At 43.5% G+C, this 23,390-nt stretch overlaps 1 protein-coding gene across 9 annotated transcripts in view; it reads left to right on the forward strand.

Annotated features, from left to right (window-relative positions):
• pcnt (pericentrin) overlaps positions 1–23,390 on the forward strand; it is a 194,484-nt gene that overhangs the window by 77,803 nt on the left and 93,291 nt on the right. For 8 of the 9 annotated variants that reach the window (XM_078403749.1, XM_078403752.1, XM_078403754.1 and 5 more), the window contains 8 exons: positions 5,714–5,952; positions 7,275–7,771; positions 9,380–9,875; positions 11,433–11,663; positions 16,174–16,332; positions 20,396–20,542; positions 21,413–21,543; positions 23,155–23,375. In XM_078403749.1, the coding sequence (XP_078259875.1) occupies positions 5,714–5,952; positions 7,275–7,771; positions 9,380–9,875; positions 11,433–11,663; positions 16,174–16,332; positions 20,396–20,542; positions 21,413–21,543; positions 23,155–23,375 (2,121 nt within the window). The remainder of the gene's footprint in view (positions 1–5,713; positions 5,953–7,274; positions 7,772–9,379; positions 9,876–11,432; positions 11,664–16,173; positions 16,333–20,395; positions 20,543–21,412; positions 21,544–23,154; positions 23,376–23,390) is intronic. The other variant, XM_078403750.1, reaches the window with a different exon arrangement.

Genomic DNA, 23,390 nt, shown 5'->3' on the forward strand with positions numbered 1-23,390 from the left:
AAAAAAACTTGGCCATGAATACTGCTTCCTGATTCTCCCTGGCCTGGATGGTAACCATTGTATAGCATCCACTTAAAGCCTTTTAACAACTTGAGTTTGAAGTTGTGTGCACCATTACTAGAATTACTCAAATACTAGTGTGCGTAGCTTTAAGGTGAGAGGAGCAAAATTTAAAGGAGATGAGCGGGAACATTTTTTTATACAGAGGGCGGTGAGTGCTTAGAATGCGCTGTCAAGGGTTTTAGTTGATTCATTGATTCAATTATACTTTATTGTCACATGTACCTTGGTACTGTGAAATACTTCATTTTGCATACAACCCAGTGTGGCAGACCTCGCCTAGGCAATGCACAAATGTCACCATGTTTTGGCGCCGACAGGGTAACAAAAGTTCACCGAACCGTCCTATCGACTGCCGCCTGCTGCTGCAAGTGGCAACATTTCCCCCTCGACGGCCACCCTCGCTTCCCAATGGTCCCCTCGACGGGAACACTCCCAGTGTGCTGCTCGCCGAGATCACTGTTGAAGCAGATACGTTAATGGTGTTTAAAATACTTTTGGATAGGCTTGTGGACATGCAGTGAACTAAGGGATATGAGTTATATGTAAGATATGGCATATGATAAGTGATGGTCTTGACATCATGTTCAGCACAGACATTGTGGGTCTCAGGGCCTGTTCTTGTGCTGTGGTCTATATTTATTTCTAATGCATGACTTTTTGAAAATTAGAAAACCACAGATGCTGCAGTCTTGAAATAAAAACAGTCCTGAAAATGCTCATCAAGATAGACAGTATCTGTGGAGACGATTGGTTGTCAAATGCTGACTTATCTAAAGTAATGAGTGTGTTCCGAAACATGAAGTTTCTACAGTAGACTGAGAAGTCAAAGATAGTAGGATCAAATGTTCAACCCTTGATAAGTTGCTTAGCTTGGCTCCAAAGTATAGATTGCCAGAACGAATTGAAATACTAGATAAATCTGAGGCTAGTTCCAATTATGTCATGAAAATGACTGCGTTTATTGGCATAGCACAATGCAAAGTCCCCATTCTGGACAATTTGGACTTTCAAGATACTCAGTTATTGATGATGTGATTCAAAAGTTGCCAGAAATATTCAGCAGGTCCAGCAGCATCTGTGGAAAGAAACCGAGTTAGCATGTCAGGTGGAAGATTCTTTGCCAAAACTGTGAAAGAAAGTAAACAAGATAGTTCTATGTTAGTGGGGGTGGTATGGATAGGACAAAAGGAATGCTGTAGGACTCCAATAATCCACTCTCTGATGATATGTGACCCTGACGTGAGAGGACGCTGGCGTTGTTTATTCGCCGCTTTTCCGTTAGGATAGTTTGTCTGTTTGTTTTTATGTTGATTGTTTTTGTAAAGCGCTTTGAGCACCCGATAAGGCGCTATATAAAATAAATGCTTATTATTATTATTATTATTATTATTATTATTATATGTCTGCAACTCTCCCCACTTTTAAAATTTTACGCAGTATTTATTATAATGCAATGTGATCTAAAGTGGTGAAAAGATAAAGTCATACAGTAAAGAAACAGGATCTTTGGCCCAATTCCTCCATGCCGACCAAGGTGTCCCATCTAAGCTTGACCTGTTTGAGGGCTATCTGATGCTAAACCTTTCCTGTCCAAGCAACTGACCACATATTTTAAACATTGTTATTGTACATGGATCAAATACTTCCTCTGGCAGCTTGTTCCATGTATGAAACATGGAGCACTACCCTGTATGAAAAGGTTGCACCCAGGTTCCTATTAAATCTTTCCCTTTTTGCCTTAAACCGATACCCTCTAGTTCATGTTTCCCATACTCTGGAAAAAAAGACTCTGCATTCACACTATACATTTCATGATTCTGCACATTGGATCACCCTTCAGCCTCCTGTACTCCAAGGAATAAAGTCCAAGCCTGCCTAACTACTTGCTGTAGTTCAGGCCCTCAAATCCAGCCAACATCCTCATAAATCTTCTCTGCGTTCTTTCTAGGTCAATGATATATTTCCTCTTGCGGGATGACCAAAACTGAACACAATACTCTAGGGGCAGCCTCATCAACATCTCCTACAACTGTAACATAACATCTCAACTTGTATCCTCAATTGCCTGGCTGATGAAGGCCAAAATCCTTCTTCACCACTCTACCTGCAATGCACTTTCAGGGAATTATGTGCTCCTTGTATGCTCTGGTCTATAACACTCCCCAGGGCCCTACCGGTCTATAGCTCTTGTTGTTCCTTGTAGCCCTTCTTAAATAGAGGCACAACATTAGCCACCCTTTGGTCTTCTAGCACTTCACCCCTGTCTAACAATATTCACATACCTCAGCAATTTCTGCAATTTCTTTTTTATCCTTGTGGGTGTCTTTGGACAGATCTGATCAGGCCCTGGAGATTTATCTATCTCGTACGTCTTAGGATGTTCAGCACTTTTTTAATTGTTATACAGGCTGTCCTCAAGATATCTTGAGTAACTTTCCCAAGGTTCCTCGCCTTCATATCCTTCTCTGCGGTAAAAACAGAGGAGAAATATTTGTTGTGGTTCTACCCTGTCTGCTGCTGCTCCACACATAGGTGACCACTTTGGTTTCCAAGGGGCCACGTGATTTTCTGGTTCCCATATTTCCCCTAATATACTTATAACATGTCTTTGAATTCTCCTTGATCTTACCTACCAAAGCATTCTCATGGACCCTTTTTGCCCTAAGTATGATTTCCTTCTTAAGTATGCACCTCAATCCCTTATGCTCCTCTAGTGATACACTTGATCCCAGGTGCCTTTACCTGAACCATGCTTCTTTCTTTTTCCTGAAACAGCTATTTTTTTCATCGTCCAGAGCACCTGCCTTGCCCTTCACTCTAACAGGAACACGCATACCTAGAACTCTCACGATCACACTTTTAAAAGCATCCCACATTCCGGATGGCGCTTGGCCTGCAAACAACCTCCTCTAATCAACTTCTGCAAGCTCTATACAAATTCCACCCCATCTAAGCCTTGGATCCACAATCCCAGCCTATATTGGGAAAGTTAAAATAACATAACAGTATAACAAAACTTTATTGTCATTCGGTATAAATACCGAACGAAATTTCAGCAGTCACAAAACACAGCAAAAAAGAAAAGAACACAGGACACACGACCCCAACACAAACATCCATCACAGTGACTCCAAACACCCCCTCACTGTGATGGAGGCAACAAAACTTCCCCTCTCTTCCCCCCGCACCCACGGACAGGCATATGACAACCCTATTCGTCTTGCAGAACTGCTGCCGTGATTTTCTCCTTAACCTGTAAAACAACTCCCCCTACTCTTTTAGGGGATCTTATAGAAACAAATAAAATTCTAAAAGGACTGGACAAGCTAGATGCAGGAAAAAATGTTCCCAATGTTGGGGAAGTCCAGAACCAGGGGCCACAGTCTAGGAATAAAGGGGAGGCCATTTAAAACTGAGATGAGAAAAAGCTTTTACACCCAGAGCTTTGGGAATTTGTGAAATTCTCTGCCACAGAAGGCAGTGGAGGCCAATTCACTGAATGAATTTAAAAGAGAGTTAGATAGAGCTCTTGCGGCTGGCGGAATCAAGGGGTAAGGGGAGAAGGCAGGCTGGGGTTACTGATTGTGGATGATTAGCCATGATCATAATGAATGGCGGTGCTGGCTCAAAGGGTCAAATGGCCTCCTCCTCCACTTATTTTCAATGTTTCTTTTACCCGCACCTCTATTTCACCTTTCACACCCATACCCTGGAATATGAAGCTGTCGATCTTAGCCAGGTGTCCATAATGTTATAACGCCCCAGTTGCACTTACCTAACTAGTCCCTGAGTTCATCCGCCTTACCTGTCAGGCCTTTAACATTGAAATAAATGCAATATAATCCAACTGTCTTTAGTCACCCTCTGCATTGCTTCTTCCTATTCTGTCTACTGAATTTGCTGTCATTATATAGACTTTCAGCCTCCCTCCTGCATCACAACTGCATTGAATCTTGTTTAAACCCACCCGAATAGGACTTGCAGACCTGCCCGCCAGGATATTGGTCCCCCTCCAGTTCATGTCCCCTTGTATAAGATAATGGTTCTTTAAACACAATAACACAGACCTCTCAACCCTTCCGAATTTGGTGGAAAGTTTCTGCTTTCTTATTTCATTTCCGCCATTCTGATTTCGCCACACATTTTTCCGCAAAACACATGCCTCACCGCTCGCGTCGCCTCTGGTCTCGCCTCGCCGCTGGCCCGGCCTCGCCACTGTACTCGCCTCGCCTCGCCGCTAGCCTGGCCTCACCTCGCCTCTCGCCTCTCGCCCGGCCTTGCCTATTTGCTGGCCCGGCCTCGCCTATTCGCTGGCCCGGCCTCGCCGCTGGCCCCGCCTCGCCTCACCGCTGGCCCCGCCTCGCCTCGCTGCTGGCCTCGCCTCGCTGTGGAGTGTGAGGCCCGTTGATGTTGAGAGGGGCGGGGGGGGGGGCAGGGGAGTGGGAGGAGGGAGTGGGGGTCGGGGGGGTGGAGGAAGGGAGGGGGAGAGTGGGGGTTGGGAAGGGTGGGGTAGGGGGAGTGGATTTGGAAGGGGTGGGTGGGAGGGGGAGGGAGGGGTGGGTGGGAGGGGGGAAGGGGAGGGGGGAGGGGTATTGGGGGGGGGGGGGAGTAGGGATGGGGGGGGACATGGACCGTTGTGATTTGCTGTTGAAGACCACTGGAGCAAGTATGTCTTCAATTAAATTAGGTATGTGCAGTTTTTTAAATTAAACTTTCTTCATAACTTAGTCATACATTTTATAACCATTGTTCTTTTATTCAATACCAAGAAAGTTAGGATGTGTAAGGAAAAAGCAAAATAGAAAAAACAAAACAAAACAATTTTTTCTTTGTGTTGTAAAAAGTATTTCTGTTCAATAACCTTTCTATAATAGCCACGGTATTGTTCCTCAAGCTTGCCTTGGGCCTCATAATAATAGTTGCAGGAGGCTACTGATGGGGGTCAGATGCAAGTTCTGTGGCGAACTAAAGCATTAGGGCAACCGTTAGTTTCTGGTTGCCTCAAAGGTCACGGGTGCTTTGCAGTGTTATCCAATCTCTATTCTGAGTATAGAGATCACTTTGTGAACATCAATGCAATACATAAATTGGAAGACATGCAACTTAATTATTGCTTCTCCTGGAAAGACAATTTGCACCTGGGTAATGGGAAGGAAGGGGTAAAAGGACACGTTACATTTCCTATTGTTGCATGGGTGGGTTCTGTAAGAAGAGTGGTTGATGGGGAAGAAAGTGTGGACTAGTCACAAAGAAACGCTGAGAGGGAAGGGTCAGATATGTCTGGTGGAAGATTGTTGAAGCGAAAAAGATGATCCATTGAGTATGGGCAGTGATGAGATAGAAGACGGATTTATATCTATACTTTATTTGGGAGGAGAGTGGGTGTGGAAATCCCCTCCCCCTCTCCCTCCCCCCTCCCCAGAAGAAAGAAGGCATGTCAGAGACACTTGCAATGAAAATTTATCTTTCTTTCTCGATAGCCTTGTCGTCAAATCTGGGGGGGGGTCGGCAAATGACAAACCTGAAAACAGGCCATTATAAGCCTATAAATGCCCACAGCTTTAAAGCTGATTATTTTTTAAAGTACTCAATGTTAATTTTACTCTTGTGTGATAATTTGTTAAATGCAAACTGTGTTTTCCTTTTAAAGAGATTGCCAGGTTACGGCTCAGGTGTGCACAACAAACTGCTCAAGAGGTGGAGGTGCAGGTTAATGAGCGGCTCCGTCATTTGGAGGAGGAGAAGACTCAAAAGCTTGCTGAGAAAGACTCTGAAAGAGAGAGAATTGCTTGTCTACAGGAGGAGATTGAATGTTTAAAGAGGGATCATGCAATGGCCATAATGCAGCTCACTGAGCAGCATGAGAAAAGAATACAGGAACTAAAGCAGGTATACACATGTTTCCTCCTCCAGTTATTTCTCCTTTGTTAGAGTGAAAATTTGAGTTATTAGAAATTCTATTTTCCTGAGTATAGGCTGCCTTTCCTGACTCGATTAGTTTCAATAATAACAACAATAATCTGTCCAGTTTAGTTTATTATTGTCATGTGCACTGAGATACAGTGAAAAGGTTTTGTTTGTGTGCTATCCAGTCAAAGAAAAGACGATGCATGTTTACAATCAAATCATCCAGAGTGTACAGCTAAAGGGTACAACACTTAGTGCAAGATAAAGTCCGATTAAAGATAGTTCAAAGGTCTCCAATGAGGTTGATGGGAGGTCAGGGCAGTGCTCAAGCTGATGAGAGGACCGTTCAGTTACCTGATTACAGCTGGGAAGAAACTGTCCCTGAATCTGGAGTTATGTTTTCAAGCTTCTGAATCTCTTGCCTGATGGGCGAGTGGAGAAGAGGGAGTGACCGGGGTGAGACTGGTGCTTAATTATGCTGGTGGCCTTGCCAGGGCAGTGTGAAGTGTAGATGGAGTCAATGAAAGGGAGGTTGGTTTGCGTGATGATCTGGGCTACGTCCACAACTCTCTGCAATTTCTTGTATGGTACTGTTTCCAATCCAAGCTGTGATGCATCCCGATAAAATGTTTTCTAAGGTGTATCTGTCGATGCTGGTGAGGGTTGTTGAGGACATGCCGAACTTTCCAAGCCTTCTAAGGAAGTAGAGGCATTAATGTGCCATTGCTTTGATTTAGCTGGCCCAGGACAAATTACTGGTGTGAATTACTCCTAGGAACTTGAAGCGTTCGATCATCTCTACTTTGGCATCATGAATAAGGCTGCTTTTTTGTCATTCTGCTGTCAAACTAGTTTATCTTAAAAACTCATTGGTCAGGCAGCATCTGTGGAGGGAATGGTCAGATATCATTGCAGACTCATTCCCTCCACAGATAGAGCCTGACCCGTTGAGTTCCTCCAACACTTTGTGTTTTGCTCAGGATTCTGGCATTGCAGTTTCTTGTATCTCTGGCTTGCCCTAAGGTGAGATTTAAAAGGTAGCAATGATGGATCAGTAGTTTATAGGGGAAGTCAACAATTAAACATTTTCAAAGAATGAATAAGACAATGCTTGGGATGTACTTTCCATCATTGGTTCAACAGTAATCTATATTTAGGACGTCCACTTAAGAAGGTTTTCTTCACTGCCTCCACAAAAGCCATTATAATGATTGTGGTGTAAGAACTTGTGAAATATGCCTGCGTCTTCTTCATGTTATAGTATGAACTAATTCATTTATTATTTCCGTTTTTGTTGTCTGTAGCATAAAGCACAGTTACTGGAAGAAACCAGTCGTAAGCTTCAGGCTGGCAGAGAGGAGGTTATGGCTAAAATGCAGGAATGTACAATGGATAAAGAACGGGAGCTGACAATTCTGAAAGAAGAACTAAAAGTCAGCACTGAAAGGAAACTATCAGCCTTGCACGAGGAGCTCGCCAATGAGTTTGAGGTGGAAAGACAAGCACTGAAACAGGAGTTTGACAAGAAAAGTGCAGAGATGAATCAAATTCAAGAAGCACAGAGGGCCACAATTTCTAAACTCGAGATACAGCTGAAGGAAGAAAAGAGCCACTTGCTACAGATCCAAGATAGCTTGGCAAATGAACAGTTGCCAGAGATAGTGGTGATTCGTCAGAAAATTCAAGCACAATTTGATGCTGAACTTGCCTTGGCCAAGTCTCTGATGGCAAAGGAGCTTGAGAAACTCCACATCAGTGTACAGGATCAGTCAGCTCTGAAAATTCTTGAGGCACAGAATAGGTCAGTGGGACTTGAGTATTAGACGGTAATGTGTAACATACCTTAGCGTAAATAATAGATTGTTACAAGAAAAAAGTGAAGGATTATTTTCTATTGTACATCTACCTTCACCCTGTTCTTATTCTGCTCATGGTAAAATAATTTCTGTTGCTTATGATATAGGCAGCCATTTGGTCCATCAATTCTATGCCAGCTCTAAGATCAATCCTATTCCTGTATGTACTTCCCTGTGGCATATTCACACGTGTGGCTATCATTCACCATGTGTAGGAAAGAACTGCAGATGCTGGTTTAAATCGAAGGTAGACACAAAATACTGGAGTAACTCAGCGGGACAGGCAGCATCTCTGGAGAGAAGGAATGGGTGACTTTTCAGGTCGAGATCCTTCTTCAGACTCTTCAGAGTTTCAGGTCGAGACCCTTCTTCGGACTTCAGAGTCTAAAGAAGGGTCTCGACCTGAAACGTCACCCATTCCTTCTCTCCAGAGATGCTGCCTGTCCTGCTGAGTTACTCCAGCATTTTGTGTCTACCTATCATTCACCATGATTCTCCTGCCATCGACTAACACGCTGAGCAGTTTACAATAGCCAATTAACTTACCATCATGTCTTTGGGATGTTGGAGAAAATTGGAGTACCTGGGAGAAATCCATATGATCAGAGGGAGAGTGAGTAAATTTCACACAAATCACACTGTCTAATAACTGAAATGCTTTCAATGACAAGAGGCAATTAGAACTATTGAACATCAAATAGTACAGGATAATCTGAGATTGGATTCAAGGGATTCAGGTTATTCAAAGAATCTGAAAGCAGGAGAAAGGCCATTTGATCTATTAAGCCCACTTCTGTTAACACAAGAAATAGTTCCGAACTTTATTAAATATATTTTATCTGAAACAAAATAAAGCAAGATAAAAAATCTAAGTATAGAGAATGGAATTCCCTTAATTACCTGAGTTAAGTACGAATACCATTTTAATATTTCCAAACAATCAATTCACTATTTGTAATCCAGACAAAATGGGGTAATTTTCAGTTCCAGGGAGAGGGGGGGGGGGGGGTGTTGCACGTATTACTTGGACGGAAATATAAATGGGTTGGTTGGTAAGTTTGGAGATGTCAGAAATAAGTGGAGTTGCGGACAGTGAAGATGGTTGACAAATGATCCAGCGGGTTATAGATTAGTTGCAGATATGGGCGGAGCGTTGATAGATGGCGTTTAATCCAGAACTGTCACACTTTGAGCTCAAATGTAAGGGGAAAACTTGCAGTTAATGGCATAATCATTAACAGCATTGATGTACAGAGGTCCTGTTATTCGTAGTCCTGTCTGATTTGATGTATAATAGTCTATTTTGAGTCCAGAAGCTAGTTTCTCAATGATCTTTATGTTCTCCTTTCCTAAAAAGTATACTGTTTATGGTTTCAGCAGAATCCATGATTTTTGTGTTGCCTTTTCATCTGCCAGCATTTTTATTGTGATGTCTTTTACTGTAAATGTCATTTATTGGAGTTATGTAACTCTTAAAAAAATATTGAAGCAAATGTAATTTTTATAATAGATCTTTTATACCAGTTTTGATTTTGTATTTATATTAACTTTAGGTTCATGGAAGAACACAGGCACATGATGGACAAATTTATGTCTGAACAAGAGATCCTTCTCCAGGAGTTGAAGGTGAGACACGCAGAGGAGTTAGAAAATCAACATCAGCACCTGATAGAAAATCACCAAAATCAAGTTGAAGATTTGAAAGCTGAGATGTGCACAAAGCATCAAGCTGAAATGGAAGCTTTAGAGAATGCAAAGTTGGTAGCTTTGGAAAACCTAAAACTGAAGCACGTGGCAGAGCTTGAGGATGTTACATGTAAATCCAAATCTAAGATCCAGAGCTTGAAGGAAGAGATGAAAACCTGTCGGGAGGAATTAGAGAGATTTAACAGAGATAGCACAGACAAACGACTTATGGAAATGAATCAGTTGAAAGCTGAACGCGAGACTGAGCTGATTAACGCTCAAGAGCAGCTCCGAAAGGAATTGACTGCCATTCATATGGAAAAATTCAAAGCCATGGCTGCAGAACTGGAGCAAATTCATAAGGTTTGTTACACTTATGAATTAAAGTTAGTTACTTTAAATAACAGTTAATAATTGCATTAAATGTTCCTTTATACCAGTTGTGAACTGCAATATGTTAAAGTCTTAATTAAAGATTTTGCTATTGAGACAGAATGTTTTTGCACTTTAATCCTCTTTAAAAAAAAAAAAATATATCCTAAATCAATGGAAAAGCAGAACCCCTCCGAATTTTCAGAAGTATGGAGACCTTAGTATTATTTGCATATTATAAACATCATTGTTATCCTAAAGCAATATAAATCTACCTCTGATTTATGGAAACCACATTACTGCAGGCACTTTGTGTTGCTATTTCCCAAGTGTAAATTCCAAAATCTACAAATCATGGAATTATACAAACGTACAGTTTAAAAAAGTCAAGCAGCCTTTTGCTATGACTTTAGGCCCTTGAAAGAGCAGCAATGCTTAGTCCTGCTTCTCTGCTTTTTATCTGCGATTCTGTTAAGTTTCTAAGAACTGAATGAGGAAAAGAAAATTCTACTTATAGAGTGCAACCCCAAGGTACTGCAGATAGAGCCTTACAAAAAGACAAAGTGCTAGAGAAACTCTGCTGGTCAGGCAGCATCTCTGGAGAACATGGATAGTGATGGTTTGGGTTAGGACCCTTCAGACTGATTATAGTAGGGGGAGAAAGCTGGAAGAGAGGTGGGGGGGGGGGGCGGGGGAGCTGCGTGGACCAATGTCAGAAGCAAGCAGAAGACAAAAGGCTGTGGGATAAGAAGAGGCACGAAATGCGAAACCAGAGTAAGGGACATAGGTTGGAGTTGGGAAAAGGAAAGGGATGGGGCAGGATGGTGGAAGAAATGGGTGTGCATCCAGATGGGGTATGAGGAAGAGAGGGGGGTAAAAAGGGGGGGGGGGAGGTATTGGTAAGTTTCCCAAAATTGGAGAATTGTTGTGTTGTGAGCTACATCTCCAATTTTCAGTAACTTACCAAAAACACTCCTCCCTTCCCCATTCCTCTTCCCTGTGCTCCTCCTGCATGAGCGCCTAATTCTCCCTACCTCCCTTTCTCCTTCCTTTGGCTTCACATTTTTCACCATTTCTTTCCTTATCTTACAGCCATTTGTCTTCTTTCCATTTCTGGCCTTTGTTTGCCCATCTGCCAATCAAAATCTTCCCTCACCTGTATCCATCTATCACTTGCCAAGGTTTGTTCTGCCCCCACCTCTCTTCCAACCTTCTTCTCCCATACTCGGTCTAAAGAACTGCCTCTACTAGGCAATCAGTCTAAAGAAGGGTCCCAACCCAAAACATCACTCATTCAAGTTCTCCAGAGGTGCTACTTGACCAGCTGAGTTACTCCTGCACTTTGTGTAAAATAGTTGCACTGCATTCACATTCCAGTGGATTTTCTGGGCACTGGAGAGAAATTCAGATGCTGCAAATTGCCTTTAATTTGTATTTCTGAAATTGTCATTAAATTTGCAACGTGACATAAATGTGAATGAGTGGCTTGATGTATCACTTTTAAAGTAGGGACTTTGATTATTCTTATTGTGTTCTTTACAACTTCAGGCAGATTTGGAGACAGCTGTAAACAACCAGAAAATTTCATTGGAGCAGGAGCATCAGAAGCGTTTGGATGTGATTAGGGATGAGGTACTTCGCCTTGAAGATCAACATAAGCAGCTCAAGGAGCTTCATATTCTGCAATCTGCAGAACTGGAGAAACAGAAAGAGGAATATGTACGGAAGCTCGGTGAAGAGCTGAAGCAGATTCAAATGCAAAATCAAATGCAAGAACAGGTTAGTAGTTGTGCATCTCATTCCACGGATTGTTTACTTCTGTTAATGACCAACCATAATGTTGTTTGTTCCATTAATTTGAATGGGGAGCCCCAGCCTTAACAATAAATAGGCATTCCCTTTATTTCTTCCCCCTCTCTGCAGCTTAAAAATACCTTTTCTTTCCCATGCTTCCCATTTTAATGAAAGGCATTGACCAGAAATGTTCATTCTTTCTTGCCCACAGTATTTTCCACATTTTCCATTTTTATTTCAGATTTCCAGCATATGCACTTTTTTTTCTATTTTCAATAATCGGTTAAGACTCCAGTGTCAGCAATAATTCAGAAGATGGTAACTTATTTTAGATTGTGGTGTCAGGGACGATGCTACAATTTGACAGTGACCACACAAACACTCACAATGGGGTGAAGCACACTTTTTAAATTCTATTTACCGTGGCAAGAAAGTCCAGGACTGCCGGGGGGCACTGTTCCTTGCCGTCAAAGCACATGTGCGATGAAGTTGGCGATCTCAGGCTTGTCCCAGTAGCTTAGTCCTGGTCTTCAGAGAAGGCGGCATGGTGATCACAAGCTTCTTCTAGCAGTTCACCCTTGCCACAAAAGGCATGGCTGACAGTGCAGGTTTCTTCTTGGCAGCTCAGCTTCGGGCTTGGAGAGCTGATGTTGGCAGTCTCTATATTATTCTGGCGGCCAGTCTGTGCCTCTGCGTGTGCGTGGGCGCAATACCTTGTTGTTTGGGGCAGGAAGAGGTGCTGGCATCTCAGGCTTGCCCCGGTCACTCAGATTTAGCCTCGGGTGGAGGTACTGGCTGCCTGGGGCTCTTCACAGCAGTCCAGTTTTAACCGCATGGTGGCGCTGGTGGTCTCAGGTCTGTCCCAGTAGCTGCGACGGGGGAACTGCAGGGCCGGATTAAGTTAGTGCGGGGCCCATAGCATAAGTTATAAAGGAGCCTTAAATACGGGACAAGGTGACGTCACTGCCCGCGCCCCACGTGACCTCACCCAGCCAGTCGCCACGTGCCCCCGCTACACCAATGGTGGCCGCCTGGGCCAGGATGCGGGTTGCTACGCAACCTAGGTTAGGGGATCCCAGAAATCGCAACAAAATACAGCAACGATCAGCGAGGTCCCAAAATCTAGGGTTCAAATGCACAGGCTTGGGTCAACTCAGTGCAAAATTCAACAGAAATGCCGCGGGATTTCTGCAGAGTATGGGCAGGAAACACATCACGCCCCTGCATTGGGCGGCGACCGCAGTGCGAGCGAATGCGGCCAGCGCCCGCTCAATACATACAATGGCACTGGAGACACCAAGGGCAGCTCTCCCAGTGTCAACAACCCATGTTGCACACCATGTTCCCATTGGGGAGCCTGGCCAGCCTTCCTTCCGGGAGCCTTCCTTCCAATGGCCGGCGCCTCCCTCTCCCATGAGCCGGGCTCGCCCACTTCAGCCACAAACTCCACCGGCATTGTGTGCAGGTTTAGCAAGGACGCTGCCCCAGCCTGCAAGCTCTGGGGAGGGGAAAGGAATCAAAAATCCCGGCGACTTCCTGCCCACCCAACAAACCAACCAAACATGCCCTCCAAGACAGCAGAGTCCGCTCGGTCCACCGGCTACAATGGGGAACCCACGACCAGCGTCAAAGAATGACCCAGTCCCTCACCACTCCCCATGGATTGCACGAATTCCCGCATGTTCAAGCAATCCAAGTGGACTGCAACCCGCTGCGTGACCCGGAAGCACCGATTCAATGCCACTCCCTCTGAGGGAGCAACATTAAACCGGTGCCTCCAAGTCACGCAGCGGGCCACAATCCACTCAAGCTGCCCAAACCCGCGGGAATTCGTCCAATCCACAAAAAACAGTCAGAAACCGAGCCATTCCCCGACACCAATCGCAGGTTCCTCGCAGCAGCCGGCAAACTAAGCCAGACTCTGCTGCCCTGGAGGGCATGTTTGGTTGGTTGGTTGGGTGGGCGGGAAGCCGCCTGGCCCCCCGATTCCTTTCCCCTCCCCATAAGCCACAGACTAAGGCAGTGTCCCCGCCAAACCTGCACACGGTGCTGGTGGAGCCCGGGGTCGAAGCGGGCGAGCCCGGCTCGCAAGAGAGCGAGGCCCGGCCACCAGGAGGCCGAGCCGCCCCAATGGGAACATGGTGTGCAACCGGCACCAACACCGAGAGAACAGCCCTTGATGTCTCCAGCGCCACCATACACATGGAGCAGGCGCTGGCCACACTCGCCCTCATTGCAATCGCCACCCAATGCAAGGGCGTGATGTATTTCCTTCCCATTCTCTGCAGAGATCCCCACTTGTACTTTAGAAACCATCTTCCGACCTTTACACAAGGAGTCACAATGCTCCACTATCCGACTTAAAGCGATTTGGGAATGACGACCGGTCGCCAACTCGAAACATTAACTCTGTTTCTCTTTCTGACCCGCTGAGCTTTTCCCCGCAGCATTTCTGCCGAACTCCACACTGAGTCAGCCCAAACCCGGGATTTCAAGACCTCGCTGACCACCACCACACCTTGTTGTGACCTCCGGGAGCCCCCAACGGAGGCCGTGCAGCAACCCACCTCCCGACCTGAGGGGCCGCCACCGGAGGAGCGGGGCGGTGACGCACCGGCTGCCCATTGGTCCACACAGCCCCGCCAATACATTCAAACCGCGGCGGTTGGGGAGCGGCGCGCACAACACAGCGTCCCTGCTGATTTCAAGCAGTTAGGGATGCCGATTTCAAGCAGTTAGGGATGCTGATTTCAAGCATTTGGCGGCAGGGCCCTCGAAAGCACGGGGCCCGTAGCAAATGCTACTTTGCTACGATGTTAATCCGGCCCTGGGAACACGACTAGGATGGAGGCAGCCCACTTTATCTCCCTTCCTCGCTCCGTTCTTCCAAGACTCTCTGGCTTAAAAGCCTGGGTATGAAAGGGAGTAGGCTGGGATGGTTCAAGTGGCCAACCAATTGCAATAATGCTGGGAATTCACCTCTCCTGGCCTGTCAGCCAGTTAAAGGATCAGAGCGACCTCCAAGGGAGAGTGGCGCTGCCACAAAACATGGAACAGTCTACATAGGAATGGGATCTTCGGCCCACAATGTGCATGTTGATGCCTAGTTAAATTGATCTCAACTGCTTGTACGTGATCCTCTGTGCCCTGCACTTCCATGTGCCCATCTAAAGCCTCTTAAATAAACCACTATCGTGTCTGCCTCCACCACCACCCCTGGTAATGCATTCCAAGCCCTACCACTGTGTAAGAAAAAACTTGCCCCACACATCTCCATTAAACTTTCACTCTTTCACCTGAGAGCTATGCTGGGAAAAAGGCTTTGACTGTCTACCCTATCTATGCCTGTCATAATTTTATTCACTTCTATCAAATTTCTCCTCAATCTCTGACGTTCCAGAGAAAACAATCCGATTATCCAACCTCTCCGTGTCGCTGAAACCCTCTAATCCCGGCGGCATTCTGGTAAACCTCCCGTGCACCCTTTCCAAAGCCTTTGCATCTTTTCCATAATGGGGTAACCAGAACTGCATGCAGTATTCCAAATGCAGTCTAACCATAGTCCTATGAACTTCCCGACTCTTATATTCAATGCCTCTAACAATGAAGGCAAACTTACCATATACCTTCTTTACCCCCCTATCTACTTGTGCTGCCACCTTTAGTGAGCTGTGAACTTGGACTCTAAGATCCCTCTACACATCATTGTTGTTAAGGGTTTTGCCATTAACTGTATATCCTCTCCTTAGTCAACTTTCCAAAGTGCAACACCTCACACTTGGTCGGGTTAAATTCCATCTGCCATTTTTCCGCCCATTTCCGCAGCTGATCTATATCCCGCTGTATCACCTGACAGCATTCTCCCTGTCTGCAACTCTTCCAATTTTGGTGTCGTCATTAAACATGCACATCATCCCATCTATATTTACGTCTAGGTCATTTATATGTGGCACAAACAGCAGAGGTTCCAGCACAGGTTCCTGACCTGCTGAGTTACTCCAGCATTTTGTGAATAAATACCTTTGAGGTTCCAGCACAGATCCCTGCGAACTCCACTAGTCACAGTCTATGAGCCAGAATAACTACCTTCCACCACAACCCTTTGTCTTTTTTGAACCCATACGACCAGGTCATCGTGAATCCCATTTATCCCAATTCTCTAGATCAGCCTACCATGAGGTACCTCGTCAAAAACTTTACTAAAATCCATGTATAAAAACATCCACCACCCTATCTTCATTAACCTCCTTAAAACGCAATCAAGTTAGTTATAGGTTCTGGATTTAATTTTTCTGATGAATTTAACAATAGCAGAATTTTATTTGAATTGATCCCAAATCCGTCCAATTGGTGTAAAACAACTAATATATTTCTGGATAATTTTGTGTGGTGTCATAGTAGTTTGCAATATCTTATGGTTTTGAAATTTAATTTTGATGCCTTTTTAGTTCAAAAGCTTTTTGTACTCATTATTGCTTATATTTTTGTATGTTAGAATCATGCGGGCAAATCAGAAATACAAATAGTACAGCAGGATCTGCAATTCAACGTTGAAAAAGAGAGATCACAGCAACTGCTACAATTTCAAGAAGAGTTTGAACTCCTCAAGAGTCAGTCTGAGATCTTGCTTGCTCAAAAGATTAAGCAGCTTAAGGTATTGTGCACAAGAAATTGGGGATATTTTTAATTTTTTAAATTGTGAAATATGTTTCAAATCTGGTCAAATTGACTTTAAAAACATCGGGTCATAATTAAGAATGCAGAGTTGCAGCACATGCAGGTGTTTAAGGTAGCTATGGGTTTTTTTTTTCTAGTGATGTGGTTTAATTATATTTGACCATTGTCTTTTTTAGCTTCTATAGGGTGATTTATAAAATATATATTTTAACCCAGTGGAAGTATGTTTATTATTTGTTAGAAATGATCTGAAGAAATAACATATGTTTTCTTGGAATGTGGTTTGCATTGACAAGATAGAATGTAAAAGCCCTGAAAGTAGAGAAAGTTTAGTGCAAGACTGGAAAACACATTAGCCAGACTTGGTAATGATTGTTGGTTCCTTCCTTAATTAGTAGAACAATCTGGTAGCAAAATAGGGGTTAATTGTTGTTATCAGACCACACACAAGTGTCACATTCAAGTTGACAACCTATAACTTGTGGAGTGGTTGAGACCTCAACAATGTACAATCTGTATTAATGATCAAGTTGACCTGCATGGTGGGATGGTCCAGAAGGTTAAAACACATGGGATCTAAAATGTGTCGGAAGGAACTGCAGATACTGGTTTAAACCGAAGATAGACTCAAAATGCTGGAGTAACTAAGCGGGACAGGCAGCATCTCTGGAAAGAAGGAACGGGTGACGTTTCAGTCTGAAGAAGGGTCTCGACTCGAAACGTCACCCATTCCTTCTCTCCAGAGAAGCTGCCAGTCCCGCTGAGTTACTCCAGCATTTTGTGTCTCCCTTTTTGCCAGGATGTTGCCAGGATGTTGAAGGGTAATCCATATCTGGAATGAATTGCCAGAGGAAACTATAGAAGCAGATTGAATTATGACTTTTCAAAGACATTTGGGGGCGTGGATATGACAGGTTTAGAGGGTTATCGGCCAGATGCAGGCTAATGGGACTAGCCCGGTATGCCAGCTTGGTCGGTTGTTGAAGGCGGGTTGAAGGGTTTGTTTCTGTGCTGTATAGCTATGCGACTGCATACTTGAGGCAAAAAAAATCCACAAGGCATAGAGGGAAATGGTAGACAAGTCAAATTAGACAAAATTGTCCTGGTTGAAGTAAGGGCGCAGATATGGTTGAAATGCCAGACTGTTAGAAATGTTATGAATCTCAAGATCTACTTTATTTCTATCTTTGATTATATCATGTTTTCTTCATTCACATCTTTCACATACCACTAGGACTTGTCCAAGTTACCAGTATGGTAAGTTGTAGAAGTGACTGCATTTGACGTGAAACGTTTGTTGGTGGCTTTATGGTGTGGGCCTGGTCTTCAAGACTTTATTGATAGCATATATGTTTCAAATGCTGGCACTGCATCACATAATAATCTTGCATTTACTGCCATGTATCCATTTCAGTCTATTTTTGAAGCTTGTGGAATGAAAAAAATACACAAAGATGAATTATATGTAAGTTAGACACAAAATGCTAGACTAAGTCAGCAGATCAGGCAGCATCACTGGAGAAAATGGATAGGTGATGTTTCGGGTCAGGACTTCTGACTAGGGTGGGAGTGGGGAAAAAGGGAAAGAAGAGGGGGGCCAAATATCACAGCTGGCAGCAGATGTCCTCAGCCAAAGGGGTTCCTGGATATGCAGTTTGTTGGATAGAAGCAGGTATGAGCCCAAAAGAAATATATAGTTGGGAACTGTAAAGCTTGTTGAAAGTCATTTGGTAGAGCGGGTTGGGGAGGGGAGAAACCAGTGCAAGGTCAGCCAGGGTTGAGGGGAAGAGAGGGGTGGGGGAAAAAATGGGGGAGGGGATTGTTGGGGGGAAAAAAGGGGAGGGCAGTGTTGGGGAGAAGAGGGTGGAGGGGAAGGGAGGTTTTAATATACTATCTCAGCTGGAAGGACTGCTGGGGTCCCTGGATGGAATTGTGGGAGGAAGTACAAGGATAGGTGTTACATCTCCTGCGGTTGCAGGGGAATGTACTTGGGGAGGGGGTGGTTTGGGTGGGAAGGGATGTGAACCAAGGAGTTGTGGAGGAGCGGTATCTGTGGAAGGTGGAGATGGAAAAATGTGACTCGTGGTGGGATCACGTGGGAAATGATGGAAATGTCGGAGGATGTGTTGGATGCGGGGATTGGTGGGCTGAAAAGCTAGGACCAGTAAAACACTATCCTTGGTGCATCTGGGGGGGAGGGGGGAGAGAGGGAGCGAGAGCACAACTAGATTGCAAGATCCATCAAAAACAGCCAGGGGAAAACTCTTCTGCCCTGGGCCGCCTCCATTGCCAGAGTGAGACCACAGGCAAACTGGAGGAACAGCACCTCATATTTTGTTTGGGTACTTACAACTTAACAGTATGAATATTGAATTCTCCTTTTTTAGGTAACTTCTACAAAATAACATCGAAACATAGAAAATATGTGCATGAGTCGGCCATTCGGCCCTTCGAGCTAGCACCGCCATTCAATATGATCATGGCTGATCATCGAAAATCAGTACCCCATTCTAGCTTTTTCCCCCATATCCTGATTCCCTTAGCCCTTAGAGCTAAATCTAACTCTCTCTTGAAAACATCCAGTGAATTGGCCTCCACTGCCTTCTGTGGCAGAGAATTCCACAGATTCACAACTCTCTGGGTGAAAATGTTTCTCCTCATCTGTCCTAAATGGCCTACCCCTTATTCTTAAACTGTGACCCCTGGTTCTGGACTCCCCCAACATCGGGATCATTTTTCCTGCATCTACCCTGTCCAATCCTCTAAGAATTTTATATTTCTATGAGATCCCCTCTCATCCTTCCAAATTCCAGCAAATACAAGCCCAGTCGAACCATTCTTTCATGATATGTCAGTCCTGCCATCCCGGGAATTAACCTTGTGAACCTACGCTACACTTCCTCAATAGCAATAATGTCCTTCTTCAAATTAGGAGACCAAAATTGCTCACCAGGGCCCTGTACAACTGCAGTAGGTCCTCCTTGCTCCTAAATTCAAATCCTCTCGCAATGAAGGCCAACATGCTATTAGCTTTCTTCACTACCTGCTCTACCTGCATGTTTACTTTCAGTGACTGATGTACAAGCACACCCAAGTCTCGTTGCACTTCCCCTTCTCCTAATCTGACACCATTCTGATAATAATCTGCCTTCCTGTTCTTGCCACCAAAGTGGATAATCTCACATTTATCCGCATTATACTGCATCTGCCATGCTTCTGCCCACTCACCCAACCTTATCCAAGTCACCCTGCAGCCTCATAGCATCCTTGGATGGTCTGCCTCTCATCGGTTCCTCTACACATTTGTTTAAAAACCCATCCCATATACATTCCAGGAAATCCTCCTCCTCAGCACTGTTACCAATTTGGTTGGCCCAATCTATATGTCGATTAAAGTCACCCATGATAACCTCTGTACCTTTGCTACAAGCATCCCTAATTTCCTGCTTGATGCTATCCCCAACCTCCCTACTGCTGTTTGGTGGTCTGTTTTCAACTCCAACAAGCGTTATATAACACCCTTCCCCTGAACCCTGGCTGAACTTGCACTGGTTTCATGTCTCTTACCCCCCACCCCACCAAAGATATTATGTACACAATGTACAATTATCTACTCTGTTTAAGACTCAAGTCTACTTTTATCATCCATCATCTGCATGTTGTGTTTAGAGAAAACAAGTTTGGAAGCCTCTGATATAAGTAGGAGGAAGGGTCAGGGAGGATAAGTATCAGTTTTGTGTTGTGCTTTGGTAATATGGTGATAATGGTTTGATCCTAAAGACTAGTGATCAGGTCAGATCAAGTTCCCTAATACATACTCATTTTCGACTACTCGCCCTCCTGATTCAAAATGTCTTATTGTGAAACTTAAGATGTGCAACTAGTTATGTTTCTCAAAAATGAGTTGGATATGAGATCAGTGCCAACAGTATATCGTTCTGTTATTACAAATCCAGACTAACCACTGATTATATGTCCATGATATCACAGAGTCATTTCACTTCCAATTATGAAACTTTGTATTGTTATTTTCTGTGCAGGAGGAGTTTGAAGCTGAAAAGAGTAACGCACTCCAGGAACTTAAAGAGGTCTTCTCTCAGGAGCAGGACAAAACAAAACAAACACACCAAGATGAAAAGAAACAATTGTCTGCAAAGCTCCAACAGCAGGTGGAGCTAACCAAACAGGTTGAATCTTTGAAGATCCTTTGTCAATGTAGATTTTTTTTTAAACCTGCTCAATTTCATCCTTTAGTGATGTCCAGTGTTCAATTTGTGCACGGAAATACTAATATAACTGCAAATACTAATGCTGATTGAGAAATAAATATCGGTCGGGGTACTGGGAGACTGTACCAACTCCCATGGGCCCCAGCTCCCTCTGGCTCTTTGTTATCAAAGTATTCCTACTCTGGCACCACTCCCCATCTCTTTTTCTACTACATCGATGACTGTCTTCTGCATCTGTGTGGAAGTTGTCAATTTAATCAAATTCACCACTAACTTCCACCGTGTCCTCGAGTTCACTTGAGTTCTCAACTGCATTCTGGCTTATCCCCGTAACTTTTGACACTCTTACTAATCAAAAACCTGTCAATCTCTGCTTTAAAAATACCCAAAGACGGCCTCCACAGCCGTCTGAGGCAATGAATTCCACAGATCCGCCATCCTCTGACTAAAGAAATTCCTCCTTTCGTAAGAAACATCCTTTAATTGTGAGGCTGTGCCCTCTGGTCATAAACTCTCTGCATCCACTCTATCTAGGCCTTTGATTATTCGGTAAGTTTCAATGAGATTCCCCTCATCCTTCTAAACTACAAGCCTAGTACAAGCCTAGAGACATCAAATGCCCCTCATACATTCCAAAGACATGCAGGTTTGTAGTTTAATTGGCTTCTGTAAATTGTCCCTGGTGTGTAGTATAGAATTAGTGTTGGGGTAATGGTTGATCGGCGTGAACTTGGTGGGCCGAAGGGCCTGTTTCCACACTTTATCTCTAAACTAAATGAAACCTGAGTGACTGGATTCTTTAGCTTTTATTTATTGTCCTTTACTCAGCTGCAGAGAGAAATACAGGACAAGAGTTCTGAGCAGGATACTTTGTTGCAGCGCCGTGATCGTGAAAATGAAGAAGGAGGTAACCTGGTGGCAATGCTGCGCTCCGACCTTGAGCGAATGACTACTGAACGGTAATTGATGGAGATAATTAAAACTTCAAATCTTTGCAGAGAGCAACTGCTCTTAACATAATAGTAGCTTCAGCATAGATCATTCAAACATTAGTTGGATTAATACTCCTTCACTTTATTCATCATCATGCACTGGAAACAATATGCTTTTTTTCCCAAAGGATTCCTGAGAGTTGATATTGATCTTAAGTTTCCACATTCCCATCCTTGCACCAATTTTCCTGTGGTCATTTAAATATCAGCAATGTATTTCTTATTCCAAGAATATAAGGTATTTAAAGATAGCAAATTGTAAATGTCTTAAGTACTCACAGCTCCACCATTTATGCAGGAGGATTTTTTTTGTGTTTGTGACAAGATCAGAGACTGATTTAATCTCACTGAATGACATAATTTTAGAAGGCAGTTCCTAATCAACTGCATTGCTGTCAGTTTGGAATTGTATCTTTGACAGACCTGATACCCACCAGCAAATTCTCTTTCTTGATGGGCATTAGTGAACCAGATGATTTAAAAAAAATTATAGTCTGTATTAATAATGTGGTTTCATTCAATTGTTATCGTCACATCATATTTGCTTCATGGCCACCATGACTGAGATGAACTTTTACCTTTTAATTTTTTTAATTCGCATTGCTTAATTAACTAAATTAAAATTCCACCGCTGTTGTAGAAGCATTTGAATTTGTGCCGCCACATTATTGGTGCATAATGGTGCTAGATTGTTACTACAGTAAGTCGGACATTCATAATAATGTGATGATAATAATAAACAGATGGATTGAATGAAACCACATTATTAATACGGTTCCCTGATTCACAAATATATGTGGGTGTGAGAGAGAGCCCAAGCTATTTTGTCTTTCCTCATATTCCCCTTTTCAGTAACTTAACATGATTATTTCAAAACCTTTTCTAGTGAAAAGTTAACACTGATACTACCTATTCTCAATCTTTCCAGCCCTAGCTGTTTAGTCTTGCTGCTTCTTTTGTCCTGTAGTCGTCTGCTATTTGTTCAAAGCATAATACTTTAATTTTCATTATGTCATTGCAAACAATGCATGGTTTGAATTGGTTTTGTTCCACTGGAAAAACCCAATATGCCCCCAAGATATTTATTTGCAGTTGTTTCAGTGCAAAGTAAATAAAAATATGGTGTAGAAATTTCACCATTTGAATCTGATAGCTAATTGTAATAGTATTTTTAAGTATCTTATTGCTGTATCCTCTGTGAAGTCTGTTTTAAATCTCCTTAGGACTTTATGAGTTGTCCATTGATTTGCTTCAGAATGGGAAGATGTCTGATTAACTGTTCTTAAACTGCAGGTTATATTTACTTTATTTGATTAACCATGCCATGAGAATCTTTTCTTGCAATGTTAGGAGATGCCTACCGTCAACTGAAAAGATTGGTCTCCGCTGTCATGTAGCCTTCGGTCAAATGTACACAGCAAAGTTATAAATGTACACTGGAAGTTATAATAGAAAGCAATATTGAATTAACTGCGGGTGAAATATTTCATGATGCTGACAAAATTAACACTCCATCTCATATTTTTGGAGCAGTTGCATTAGCCTGGGTAAAAATCAGTGCTTTTCATTGCCATTTAGGAAAAATTTGGAACGTTCTCATGAACGGGTGCTGAAGCTGTTTTCAGAGGTGGTGCGGGTGATGTTTTCCTCAGAAGACATGATTAGTAAGCAAATTGAACAGTGCTTAGAGGGAGAGGAACCTGGGAATACACTGGATCATGGAAATAATCAGAGCCTGGTGGGAACTAGTGGCAGACCTCCATGGATGAAAACCAAAGCCTTGCTGGAAAATGATAAAGGTACGCCTGTTGGTT

Source organism: Rhinoraja longicauda, chromosome 8 (assembly GCF_053455715.1).
Source record: "Rhinoraja longicauda isolate Sanriku21f chromosome 8, sRhiLon1.1, whole genome shotgun sequence".
NCBI lineage: Eukaryota > Metazoa > Chordata > Chondrichthyes > Rajiformes > Arhynchobatidae > Rhinoraja > Rhinoraja longicauda.